The sequence below is a fragment of the Pezoporus wallicus genome, unplaced genomic scaffold (genome assembly GCF_028554395.1).
Source record: "Pezoporus wallicus isolate ANWC-B61680 ecotype Strahan unplaced genomic scaffold, APGP_CSIRO_Pwel_v1 contig_3817, whole genome shotgun sequence".
In the NCBI taxonomy this organism is placed as follows: domain Eukaryota; kingdom Metazoa; phylum Chordata; class Aves; order Psittaciformes; family Psittacidae; genus Pezoporus; species Pezoporus wallicus.
Window position 1 is genome coordinate 14,644,121 of NW_026635157.1, and position 13,320 is coordinate 14,657,440.

The 13,320-nt window shown below is 36.3% G+C and overlaps 1 protein-coding gene across 5 annotated transcripts in view; it reads left to right on the forward strand.

Moving 5' to 3' along the window:
• TBC1D32 (TBC1 domain family member 32) overlaps positions 1–13,320 on the forward strand; it is an 83,157-nt gene that overhangs the window by 54,882 nt on the left and 14,955 nt on the right. For all 5 annotated transcript variants that reach the window (XR_008972199.1, XM_057409629.1, XM_057409655.1 and 2 more), the window contains exons 27-28: positions 2,000–2,125; positions 8,266–8,349. Coding sequence is in view for 4 of the 5 variants with exons in the window: in XM_057409629.1 (XP_057265612.1) it covers positions 2,000–2,125; positions 8,266–8,349 (210 nt within the window). In the remaining variant the exon portion in view is untranslated. The remainder of the gene's footprint in view (positions 1–1,999; positions 2,126–8,265; positions 8,350–13,320) is intronic.

Below are 13,320 nucleotides of genomic sequence, written 5' to 3' on the forward strand. Positions count from 1 at the left end.
CCATTTTGTAGGAGTCAGTATTTTCTGTTAGAAAACTTGAGTTTTATCAGTTTTATCTTACGTAAAATTACTTTATGAAAGGACTTGTCATTTGAACTTGAAATTTGTTCTGCCTTCAGAGAAAAAGAATTTGAATGGTCAGCCCTTCCCGATATATTTGCATTTTTAAACAAATGTTGTATATGGGAAAAAATTATTTCCTCTTTGATTTGCCAAAGCCTATGTATGCATTATTTTAGTCACTACTTTGCATTTATTATTCAGTGTCCTGTGTTATCAGATATCATGATAGCTTGCTAATATTTATAGTTCACAGTGAATTACAAGATGCACATTTTGGTTGCAGAAGATATTTGATTTAAAGAAAAAAGTTCTCAAGGCTTTAAGTAGTTGAAAGCCAACTTAACATTTTCATGTATGATTACACATGCTGGTTTTACATTTGTTGCTATGGTTCTTCTGTTTTCAAATCTCTTTAGGACTCAGCTAGTTGTGAAATTTACTGCCTCAGCCTGTGATATTTTACTGTAGGAAATTGGTAAAGTATATGCAATTTCCTCTAACACAGTGGAAAATAGAGGGGAGGCTGGGGGAAGTGAAACACTTTTAGCCAGAAGAGAAGAGAACATACTTACTATCCTTTTTTCATTGCATCAATGGCAGTTTTCATTTTGAAAACATCTCCCTGTTGTAAGCAAGACTGTGTCTTTAATAACAAGGTAAGAGTAACAGTAAGGAGTAATCTCTGAAATTCTTTCTTTGCATTTAAAAGGAGTCTCATAAAGATCTGTTTGTAAACTTTTCTGCAAAATTGTTTTATGAGCAAGCTGAGCATATAATAAAAAATGTTATTTGGTATATTTGTGCCTCATAAATAACAATTGCACCAAAAGACTGTGTTTTAATAGTGCTCAGGTAAAAAGTCAAGCATTCAGAAGTTCGAAAGTGCCTGAATTATATTGCTGCAGGCTCTGACAGTACCAGCATTGAGCCTGAGGCCCAGGGCTGAATCATGCTGGGTGCACCTAGGTTTTTCAGAATTTGAAATTCTAATTTTCTCCAAATATTAATGCAAAACATGCAAGGTAATATTTCACTGATTGCAGAAGTATATTTTTAATGTAACCTTTTGTCACAATTTTAGGTCCTTGTGCTAAAGTTCGGAAACACAGGAGATTATTAGCAAAGCTTTTAAAAGAATTCTTCCCCCGTGGGCATCCCAGTGTATTTTGCACAATTTACTCAGTAGGTATACCTAGGAACCTGAAGACGTACACATATGTGCCATAATATCTGTCCAGAGTAGAAGCCTGTGAGGGGAACTGCTTCAAAAAGAAGCAGAAATTTTCTGTGAAATACTGTTACGTAGCTGTCTTATCATGCTTCATTTCATGCCCTACAAAATAGTACTGCAGCCTCTCCATTTTATTATTAAACTAGTGTTATTTGGTAGAGGATCTTTGCCTCTCTTCTATTTTTGATTTTCAGAGTGGTAAAATTACATGGAAATACTAAACTACTTTCTTTAAAACGTCTTTCCAGTTCTTATCATTTGAGGACAGAAGAGTAACAACTTTATAGAGGAGTTATAAAATGTGCCTCAGTAATGTCTTAAATGTTTAAAGCCCATCACATAAGTCAAATGAATATTTCTGGGTTTTTTTATAAAGCAGAATTTCATCAGGTTTAGGACTGCTTCTCCAGTTTAACTGTCAGATAAGAGATATTTGTTTAGTCTCTTCTTCCTAAGGTATGAGGTTTGCCAAAAATACCAGGCAGTGACAGCGCTCTAAGCTAAATGTGACTTTCCTCTTCTTTGTTAAAATGGTCTCTAGTTTCTGAATGCATCTACTCATTTCTATGGCACTCTGTAACTATTAGCTTCTTACTGCTTATATAGTAAGTTTAAAAGAAACAAAAAGAAAGGAAAAAAAAAAAAAGCCTTGATTATCATTACAGAATAACACTATTGGTTTTTTTTTGTTTTCATTTCTTCCAGATAAAGATCTTGACAAGCTCTTATCACTCTTAAAAAGTCCAGAGAAGCAGAGTGGATGGACAGAAATTTGCAGAAAACAGTTCTACAAAGTCATGAAAGCCAGACCAGATATCATCAGTGGAACAAGTGAGTATGGCTTAATGAGTCTAACAGAGAAAGCAAACAGAAGGCCACTACTAAACAACCGTTCTTTAAAGGTTCATTGAAGATTACCTATACAAGTAGTCAATAATTTTATGTTGATTATGAAAACCATTTCAATGGGATTTTCCTGACAAAACAAGGTTTATGCCTCATGTCCAATTTTTTCTCTTTATGGCCATCATCCTTTTGTGTTGGCTGGTTTTACTGAAATTTGACACAGAAAGAGGGCTCATTAAGATGAATGACTTTAAGATGGGTTGGGAAATGATATTAATAGACAATCCTGTAAAACTTTTCAGAATTAGGCCATACTAAACATCAAAGAACTTATTCAGGTTTTTCTTCATTTTCATGTGTATTTTCTAATGAAGAGTACACTCATGCAGGAGCATTGGGATAGATCAGATAAAACATCATACCAGGCAAAACAAAAACAGTGATCACCCATGTGACTTAGATCATCAGGAAACAGACTTAATAATTTAATTGCCATGTCATATAAATCTGTGTAGCAATAAAGAAGCTAGGAATTTTTCAGAAGTTGTACCTCAGAAGGTACCTCAGAGTGTCTTCTACTTCTGTAAAAATTCTGATTATGGTCAATACATAGTCTAGCTTTTTTTACAGATGCAAAGGCTTCCCTTGAAATTCTTTAGGTAAGCAATTAATACAACTGACAGTGAAGACAGAAGTATCTTCTATATAGGATCAAAGTAACCCAGCATTTGTGTTTTACATAAGAGACCTGAATTTTATGTAAATTATGTAGCAATATAGAAGCTACAGGGTAGTTTCAGAAGCCTTAAGGAAGTCATTTATACAGGAACTGATTTAATATTAAAATAGTTAATAAGTTTATGATTTGTGTAATATGCTTAAAGGCAATAATTATTGAATGTTTCTAAACTCCTGAGTTCTCTGTTCTTGCTGCTTGTTTGAAACAAGCTTGAGTCTATAGTCTTAAGTGATTGTAAACTGAGCTTTCACCTTCCATTTGGAAGAATGTGTGTTTAGACAGAATACTTATGTATTTGTAAATAATGCATGTATGTGCTTTTATATTGTACACATCCACAAATGCATATATTCAGAGAGCTTTGTGAAAGGTGAACAAATAGAGATTTGTAAATACTAAGAAATACCTAAATGTATTTTATGTGAGCTTCTGTTAGTATAAGGAAAATAAATGGAGGAGTAGCAATTAACAAAAGCCTATTTTTTTCTAGCAAAATCATATGTTTATTTTCTTGCATGACTCTGATCTAAAAGTTCATTGAGGGCTTTTTTGATGTTATATATTGTGAAGCACAAATAATTTAGTCCTTGTAAAATCAATTTTATTTGAATGCATATTTTCTAGACGGATCTCTTTTTGGTTTATATGAAATTTCTGTTGAAAATTGCTTGTATGTATTCCTGCATCTAAAAGGAATTATTTGTTGTAAAAACATCTTTTTACAAAAAAAAAGATAATATGTGGCTTACAAAGAAAGGAAAAGTCTTTCTTTTATGTAGCTTCAAAACCTGTGTAGTTCGTTTTCTGCAGCTTCATTAGAGATACCAGAAGTTAGAATGCAGAGTTAAAGAGAGCCATTAAGATTTGTTAACCCCAGGCAAAACATTATTCTTTCTTCTGGATAACTGTTTCCAGCTGAGATGGAACTGGGAGTAAAAGTCAGCAAAAAAAGTATCTGTGGAATCATTGTTAAGTCTCACAGAGTCTTCTGCAAGTGCTTTCAAAAACCACAAAAAACTGAAGTAGGAAAATAGAAACAGAATAGCATAATGAAGTGCTAGATAAATAAAAACACCCTACAAAAGGATAATAAAAACTCAGTGTAACTACTGGTAATTTAAGGTGAATATAAAGATATGTCAGATGTAGCAAAATATCTGTGGTTTGAGACATCATGTTCATAGAAACTATTCTGTGATGGACAGCTTTCCCAAGCTCTCCCAGATTTCAAAGGACTGAGAGGCTTCAGTCTAGATCCCAAGAAATCTTCCAAACAAAACTTTCTCTTTAGTTACAGATGGAGCAAAGTCCACAGATTACAGAACAAAGATGCATGCTTATGCTTCCTGTACCAGACCCTGTCTAATGGAGACTAGCATTAACAAGTCATCTGTCTTCATTAGGTCCAGCTATAGAAGATTTGGCTGTCTTTAGTCTTGCATAGTAGTCTTCCAAAGTCTCTTGCTAAGTATGTGAGAGAGAATTCTCAAGGCTGTGATTTCAAAAAACCGTATTAGATTTCCATTCTGCATTAGATTTTCATTCTGAATTGATCGTCAGAGGAACCTTCTCTGTAAGAACACATATTCTCAAAGCTCAGTTTGATCTTTTTAAAAGTGGACCAAATTTTCTGCCTCAAAGATCATTCAGTTAGATCTAGATTCTGTCTGTGTTCTGCTCACATTTTTAATGTGATGAATTTAAAAATACTGCATTGCAAAAGAGGTGTTTAAAATAAGAATAATAAGAAAAATATTTACCTTTTTATGTCCTTACTTGGTTTTTCAAGGAACCTTGTTTCAGAATTAGAGTGGAATACTAAGTCTTTCATGTTACACAAGAAGAACAATTGCAGATCAAAACTTCTTTCTTCTGTCCCCCAAACCAGTTTGGAGTAATTTCCAAACTAGTACCCTGTAAGCAGTGTAAGTGCATGTGAATGTGCCTGTAAAGATTACACCATTTGATTAGGATTTGAAAGGCTGTGTTTACCACTAGTAAAGACGATACTTGTATATTGGTGTAAGGTATGGAATCTTCATTTCTGATGGCAGCACTGTAGGAACCTTTTTATAAGTTGTTTTGTTCAAAGGAAAGGCAAGTTGTTCCTTTGCCATTTCAATGTACAATAATTGAAAGTCTCTCCTGTTATCTTAGCAATTAAAATAGTACTCTTATTGTTGCCATTAAGAATGAAACTGCCAGCTGCGTTCATCATAGATTTATTAAACTGAATTTGATGAAGTTGGAAATTGCTGACACTACTCTTACAAATTTGTCAGCTGTCCATGGTTTTTACTCTTGTTATTTTTAACCTCTAACAGAAGTCAAGCAGGGCTACTGTTAACTCTTAAGAAAGATTTTTTTCTTCTTTTAAACTCCTCCCAAGCATCTCTTGAGTTGGTATAGAATAAGATCCAGTACAGAATATGATCCAGTAACACTAGTTACATTAGAGGATCTAAAAAATCTGTCACTTTTCACAATTTTGGAAATTTTTGGCATAAACCTTTCAGAGTAGGAATTAGCTCGTGGTTACCTATTAAACCAAATTTTAATCACATGAATTTTTTAATCAGTGTTCTTAAGAAGTTTAGAAGCTATTTTAATTTCCTTCCTTTTGTACATTAGTTCTTCAAGGTGGAAAAAAAAAAAGCATCCTTCAGGAATTCAAGTATTTTATGATTGCATACTGCAATTGTTTAGGGAATCTTAAAACTCCTTCATTTATTTTGTATATGATTACACATTTCTAAATTAAAATTCTCTTTATTTTGGATATACGATTAAATTCACATGAGTTAATTGTCATTCTCTTAATAACTTAAATGTTAATACAGCCAAACTACCATAATTTAAGAAAATCAACGTTTTCACTGAGTTAGTAGGCCACAGCACTCATCTCTATCTCTAAACATAACCTCAGCATAAGAATGTGAGCTTTTACAATACCGACTGTAGTATATACAATGAACTTTCCTAAATTTTTTTTGTCTGCTTTTTCAGTAAAATGAAAAATCACTAAGCCAGTTTCCACCTTTATAACAGTTATCAGGTGGTGTCCAAATGGCAGATAAATGACTTAGTATTAAGAGACAAAAATTAAAATAACTACTTGTCATTTCTCATGGATGTTCGAGTGTCCTGTGAAAACCCTTTTTGTATCAACCGCATTTGTTTTGATAAATTCATATGTGTTTTCCACTCTCAAACTTGATTAAAATCTTTTTTCAAAGATCCCGTTAGGCACTTAGATAAATACTTTCAAATGGTAGAAATCAATTTAGTGCTTGAGTTTCAAAAAATTGCTTAGCAGTTGAGCTGTCACTTCTCCCATTAAGTCAAGCACTGAACTGAAATATTCGACTGCTAGGTCAAGCGTGTGGTTGCCTTCCAGCAAAAAGGGAAAAAATGTACAGTGTTCTGACTCAGTTTTAAATTTTCTGAATTATGTTGGTCTTTTTAACATATTTCCTGTTTGTTATTGTAGTATGGCATATTTCTGTAATAGCTATGCTAGTGGACATACAGTAAACTTCTAGATACAAATTTCAAGTTTAATTTCTGCTTTTTGCTGTCTGCAATGCCAGGTATAGACAACTTTGCTCATTTTATACAAATACTTTTTATATTATTTGTGGACCAAATTCCACTAAGCGTATTAGTGAAAATCAGTGAGATTGTTTATTGTGTTCATTCTCACAAAACGAATAAACTATTACTCTTCTATAAAATTAATTACTTTTTGCTAGCCCCATTTGGTTTATTAACTACAATTAAAAATAGCTATTAATTAATTAACAGTTTCTTCTCACCATAAAAATGCTTAAGAATATTAATTATGGGGGGGGGGGGGGTGGTTTTGATTTAGTAGTCCTTTGCAGTGTGAAATTAAGTTTGTTGATGTTGGCATTGGCTACTCTAACTGTAAATCCCTGTTTAGCTGTTGTAAACTCTTTTCCCCTTTGCCCTAACCATCAGTGTAGTGTTGCCAAAACTCTACGCTTTTAAAACATTTTTCTGGACTTACTCAGTATCAGTCATTTTTTGTACATATTTTAGACAACTAAGCAAAGGAAAAAAAAAACAGTCATGATTTAACATCAGTATGTTGGCTTAAAATGATTGGAAGGAGAGTTAATTGTCTTTGTGATATATTCTTTATTTTTCTCGTATAACAAGCATCAGACTGTGGTTGGAGGTTCTGTCTTCTCCTCCTCACACACAAAAGATCTTGCATTGCAGTGTCCTGTGTTAGTGTTCCTGTTCAAGGCTAGCTCAAGATTTTTCTAGCATTCTCCACTGCCACCTCCACAGATTTTTACGCCTTGTGCTGCTGTTCACACCTATCACAACTATTCACACCTATCTGCTAAAATGGTGTAGTGGAATTATTCAGTTTAAAACTAGCAAAAACACCTTTGAGAGCATGGCGTTATGTGCAGGAATGGGGGACCGGGTGCTGAATCTTTGGTGGTATTACATTCAGATGGTAACATGCACTCTTAAAACAGGAAAGGCCATGTGTAGCAGCACTTGTTACTCTCTAAATACATTTCCTTGCTTTGCATTATTGTGAAAAGGTTATACCACTGTGCTTTAAACCCTATTTATCATGATAACACTTTTAGGATAGCATTTGCTTATAAAAATTGTTCATTGTTGCTATCTCAAATTCTTAATATGATTTGCCTCATTATGGTCTTCCTCCGTGCAGTGTACACATGCAGTATGCATAAAGGCTTCCTTGTTCCTGTGTTTAAACCTGTAAGGTGGCACATGCGCAGTTGCAGTAGCCTCAAACTTGGAGAACTGAAGAATCAGTTTTTGTTAATGATTTGTTATTTGATTTCTTGCTAACTTCCTGGCTACCATCCTGTTGAGCTGGGACATCCCTAAAGATTCACTTACTTTGTTAGCGTCATTTCAGGGTCGTGGGAGTTTTTTGTTGTGTGCAGGTTGTTGGGGTTTTTTAGGGGTTCTGGTTTGGCTTTTTTGGGGGGGTGGTAGTGTTTTTGTTTATTTTTCTTTCCTGTTTACATACACAGACATGTGGTAAGATATTTTAGTTTAATTATAGTTAATTTTCGTTTCATATTGAAACCATGTAACAAATTCTGAAGTAATCCCTGGAGGATATAAATATGTGATTCTCTCCTTCTTTACACACAATATATTTTCAGTAAAGCTATTAAAATTTAAGTTTGGAATACTGTTAAGAATGCAGAAGGGCTATGCATGCTTTGAATTGTTCCACCATAAAGTATAAATAAACACACAGGCATTCAAATAGCTTTAATTTCTCACATATTGTCACTTGGTAGGTTATGTAGTTCCACATTTTGTTCCTTGCCTCTAATGTTTTAATGGGTTTTACTTTCTGCAGTTTTGGCTGAGTTAATTGAGAATTTCGTGTCACATCTTTCTGAAAGCCAATTGGATTGTTATTTCAGCACGGGAAATGATAAAGGTCAGTTTCCTAATAATTTATTGCCAGCAGCCTGTTTCTATTTAAAATACTTTCCTTCTTAATGCATTTGTAGCATTTTGGGGGTTGTTTAAAATGTTCTTTACCAGCATAGAAATTTATTTCTTAATGGGTGGGAAATACCTTTGGTACAAAAGATGATGTGCAGGTGTAAATAGTACAGATAATTATTAATGATGGGCTTTCATATTTCTGAATGTGTGATGGAAAGCTGGCGATACAGAGCAGGTGAGAGTATGATTAAAGTATTTGTTCACACTTATTATAGAATGATTTGCAAACCTAGTGGCATAAACATTTAAGATAGTGTAAGCAGTCTGGCTCACATTTGAAAGCCCCATAATATATAATCAACCCAAAGCTATGCAACTTATATTAGAATCATAGAATAGTTACGGTTGGAAAGGACCTTAAGATCATCCAGTTCCAACCTCCCTGCCATGGTCAGGGACACTTCACACTAAAGCATAGCACCCAAGGCTCTGTCCGACCTGACCTTGAACACCACCAGGGATGGAGCATTCACAACCTCCCTGGGCAACCCATTCCAGTGCCTCACAACCCTTACAGTAAAGAACCCCCTCCTTATAGCCAATCTAAACTTCCGCCGTATAAGTGTGAACCCGTTATGTCTTGTCCTGTCACTACATTCGCTAATGAAGAGTCCCTCTCCAGCATCCTTATAGGCCTCCTTCAGATACAGGAAGGCTGCTATGAGGTCTCCACGCAGCCTTCTCTTCTCCAGGCTAGAGAGACCCAACTTTCTCAGCCTGTCTTCATATGGGAGGTGCTCCAGTCCCCTGATCATACTCATGGCCCTCCTCTGGGCTTGTTCCAAGAGTTCCATGTCCTTTTAATGTTGAAGACACCAGAACTGCACACAGTACTCCAGGTGAGGTCTCACAAGAGCAGAGTAGAGTGGCAGGATCACCTCCTTTGACCTGTTGGTCACACCCAGGATATGGCTGGCTTTCTGGGCTGCGAGCGCACACTGAAGCCAGCTTGTGTTAAGTTTCTCGTACACCAACACCCCCAAGTCCTTCTCCGCAGGGCTGCTCTGAATCTCTCCTCTGCCCACCCTGTAGCTGTGCCTGGGATTGCTCCGACCCAGGTGTAGGACCTTGCACTTGACATGGTTAAACTTCATGAGGTTGACATCAGCCCACCTCACAAGTGTGTCAAGGTCCCTCTGGATGGCATTCCTTCCCTCCAGCGTATCAACCGAACCACACAGCTTGGTGTCATCGGCAGACTTGCTGAGGGAGCACTCAATCCCACTGTCCATGTCAGTGACAAAGATGTTGAACAGGACTGGTCCCAACACTGATCCCTGAGGGACACCACTTGTTACTGGTCTCCAGCCAGACACTGAGCCATTGACCACAACTCTTTGTCTGTGGCCATCCAGTCAGTTCTTTATCCACCGAGTGATCCATCCATCAAATTGATGTCTCTCCAATTTAGAGACAAGGATGTCATGTGGGACACTGTTGAACGCTTTGCATAAGTCCAGGGAGATGACGTCAACCGCTCTACCCCGTCTGTCAGTTCCGTAGCCCCATCATAGAAGGCCACCAAATTGGTCAGGCAGGATTTCCCCTTAGTGAAGCCATGCTGGCTGTCACCAAGCACCTTGTTGATTTTCATGTGCCTTAGCATGCCTTCCAGGAGAATCTGCTCCAGGATTTTGCCAGGCACAGGGGTGAGACTGCCTGGTCTGTAATTCCCCGGGTCATCCATTTTCCCTTTCTTGAATATTGGGGTTATTTTATCCTTTTTTCAGTCATTAGGAACTTCACCTGACTGCCATGATCTTTCAAACATAATGGCCAATGGTTTAGCAACTTCATTTGCCAGCTCATTCAGGATCCGCGGATGGATTTCATCAGGTCCCATGGACTTGTGCATGTTCAGGTTCTTAAGATAGTCTCAAACCAGATCCTTTCCCACAGTGGGCCTAGGGTCTTCATTCTCACAGTCCCTGCGTCTACCTTCCAAGACTTGGGTGGTTTGGTCAGAGCATTTGCCAGTGAAGACTGAGGCAAAGAGGTCATTCAGAATCTCAGCTTTCTCGAAATCCAGGGCAGCCAATTCTTGTGGCAGCTTCCGGAGAGGGCCCACATTGTCCCTAGTCTGTCTTTTATTCACAAAATAAAAAAAAATACTGCATTACAGGATATGTATTAGCTGCTATTGTTGGCAGAGTTATCTGAGCATTAGTTTTATACTGATGGTGTGCATGCAGCCAAGAATAAAGGATGAATGATAAAGTTAATTTATTCTGAGTGTGAAGTAATATGTTTTAATATTTTGAGGCATTTGAAAAATTAGAAGATTTAGCAGCGTTGTTACTATCCACTGGAAAATGCAGTTTCATTCTTTACTATCTGTCCAGGGCTTTTCTCTTACGTTGTAGTTCAGTCACTTAGTGTAGTTATTCTGCCACTAACTGTGGATAACTAAGCCTGCTTTGAGGAGAGTGTTCTTTATACTGATATTTTAATTCTCACATCTGTAGGATGCACATATGGTGTCCTTGGAGGCTTCAGACTTGCCTTTAAAGTTTCAAAGCATGAAACCCCTTTAGAGGATCTCTTATGTAGTGGCCTATACCTTCTGAAAGCTTGCTAACAGAATACCCTTAATTTTGAGAATCTCTCTCCTCTTAATGAAGAGCGTTGCTGAAATAACACTTCTTTCCATCACTATTGTACTTTTTCTTAAAAGATGCTTAAAGAGTTTTTTGTTGTCCTGTATTAGTTAGTAATTTACTTTTTAACTTCTCAGGAGGCATAGTGAGCAATAGAAGTCTTTTCATGGACTCATCAGACTTGATACTTACGTATTTCTGATACTTTCCAATTCAGATTATGATTATGATTGTCCTTTAGAAGCCCACATAATATCTTCATGGTGTAAATGATTTACTCAGCACTTAGACTGCCCTTCTTGCTCCTCTCTGTACATCTCTCTTTTTAGGTCACTGTTCAAAGCATCACACATTCTTCAATGATATGGAAGGCTAGGTGTAGTTTTCTTTTCTGCGTTGGGGAATGCACATCTCCTGTTTCTTTGGAGAACAGCATAGCCTAGAGATCAAACTTTTCAAGGTTATTTTAGTGTTCCCTGTTAAACAGGAAAACTCGCTTTGTTTGAATAATGCAAAAATTAAAGAGAGGAGGAACAGACATCTAGCTGTGCAACTTCCAGGTTCCCAGCAAAGGCAGCATCCTGCTGTTTCTTAATCATAACTGCTAAGTGCTTCCATCCAGTATGGAAGAACTCTAATGAAGGAAAGCAATAGTCTATATTCTGTTCACTTAGATGTCGGGTACCTTAGTGTCAGTTTACTCTCCTCAACTCTTCGTTGAAAGCTAGGATTTAAAGCATGTTCAGGAAATGTCACCTGGATCTTCTACTTCATTGATTTCCCTATGAACCACTGATTAGGTGGATATAGCAACAACACTACACTATTTATCTAAAATTTAATGCTAGAAACACTAGGCTGGAAAATCCTGTGACAATTGCATAGATTAAATTATCTTTTTAGAATGGAAAATCACAAAGAACAGGTACAGAAACTAAACAATAACGACATAGAAGAAGCCTCAATTCTTGATTTTCTTGAGCTTGACAGATTTTATTTCTTTTTTCATGATGAGCAGACTCAATCTATATGAAATTCCTGTTTCTATTTTATGAGTAATTTTTTCATTTAGTCTCATACAGGCACTACTGGGCATGAATTCTGGGTAAGTTTGCCTGTTAAAAAAAGCTCCAAAATGTAAAGGGTCAGCTGATAAACAATTTTAATTTGCAAATGCTTTTGATATTCCATGTGCTTGAATAAAGTCAAGCTTGGAAATCAGGCAGTGAGAAGCCTTCTCAAGGATAGTAGTCTGGTAAGCAACTGATGTGAAATGTAGGCAAAGGGCTGGTTTTGTCTCAAAGCTTTCTTTCCCTGTCAGCAAAACCATTATCACATATTTTTGTTGTGAAGAGTTCTCCTGACCAAAAAAGAGGAAACAGCATATGTTTCATCAAGGCTTTCTTTTAACTTTTATAGCATAATAGTTACTAAAATTTTTCAGGCAGGTGTGGCAGTGAGTCCAGGGACACTAGTTTAGACCAATAAATTCATGGTAATTGACATGAAAGTGAAACAAAAGTATAGCTCTAAAAGCTATGATAATATTCTGCCCTGGGACAGTAAAAAGGCTTGATTGTAAGAATTAGTTGTATAGATACATTTACATTCATTTCAGGTTCTTTTTTACACCATAAAATATACAGTATGGAATACTTATGAAGATAGGAATGCACTTTGAGAACCCAAGCTTGTGTTACACTTCCTGTTTGTACAGAAGCAACAAAGAAAACATGCTCAAATATTTATCAGGCCTTATTTACTTAAAATTAGTTTTCTCACTGATCATATTGATCAGTCAATCAAACTCACAATTGATCAGATTTCTGTACATTTCCCAGGGTTTTCTTCTAATGAAGGGTTGGAATTTCTCCAAGGAGAGCTATTAATTATTTGAACACTGTGTTACTTCACAATGTCTTTTCTGTATGCACATGTGTAGTCACTATCTAAGCTAAAGCTAATGAGTTATTAGAAGGTAATCTATATTCCAGATGCATCTTTCTAGCTGCATATCAAAGTAAGCCAAACATGTGCTTGGCAGTTGTGTATGTCCACCACTGTCTTGAATAAATTTGGGTCTGAGGAACTGAAAAATGGCTTCCAATAGTTGTTTAATTTTTAATGAAAAGAGGCCACAATTTTCATGAAAATGGATGCAGCGCAATGCATAGATATTCAGTGTTTATCATGTTTCTTGCAATGAGAAATTGATTCTCTTAAAAAATGACAGCTTTCTGAACCTGTAGGTACTTGTAATTAGAATAACAGTCATCCATCTGCTGCGGAATCCCTCAGGATTT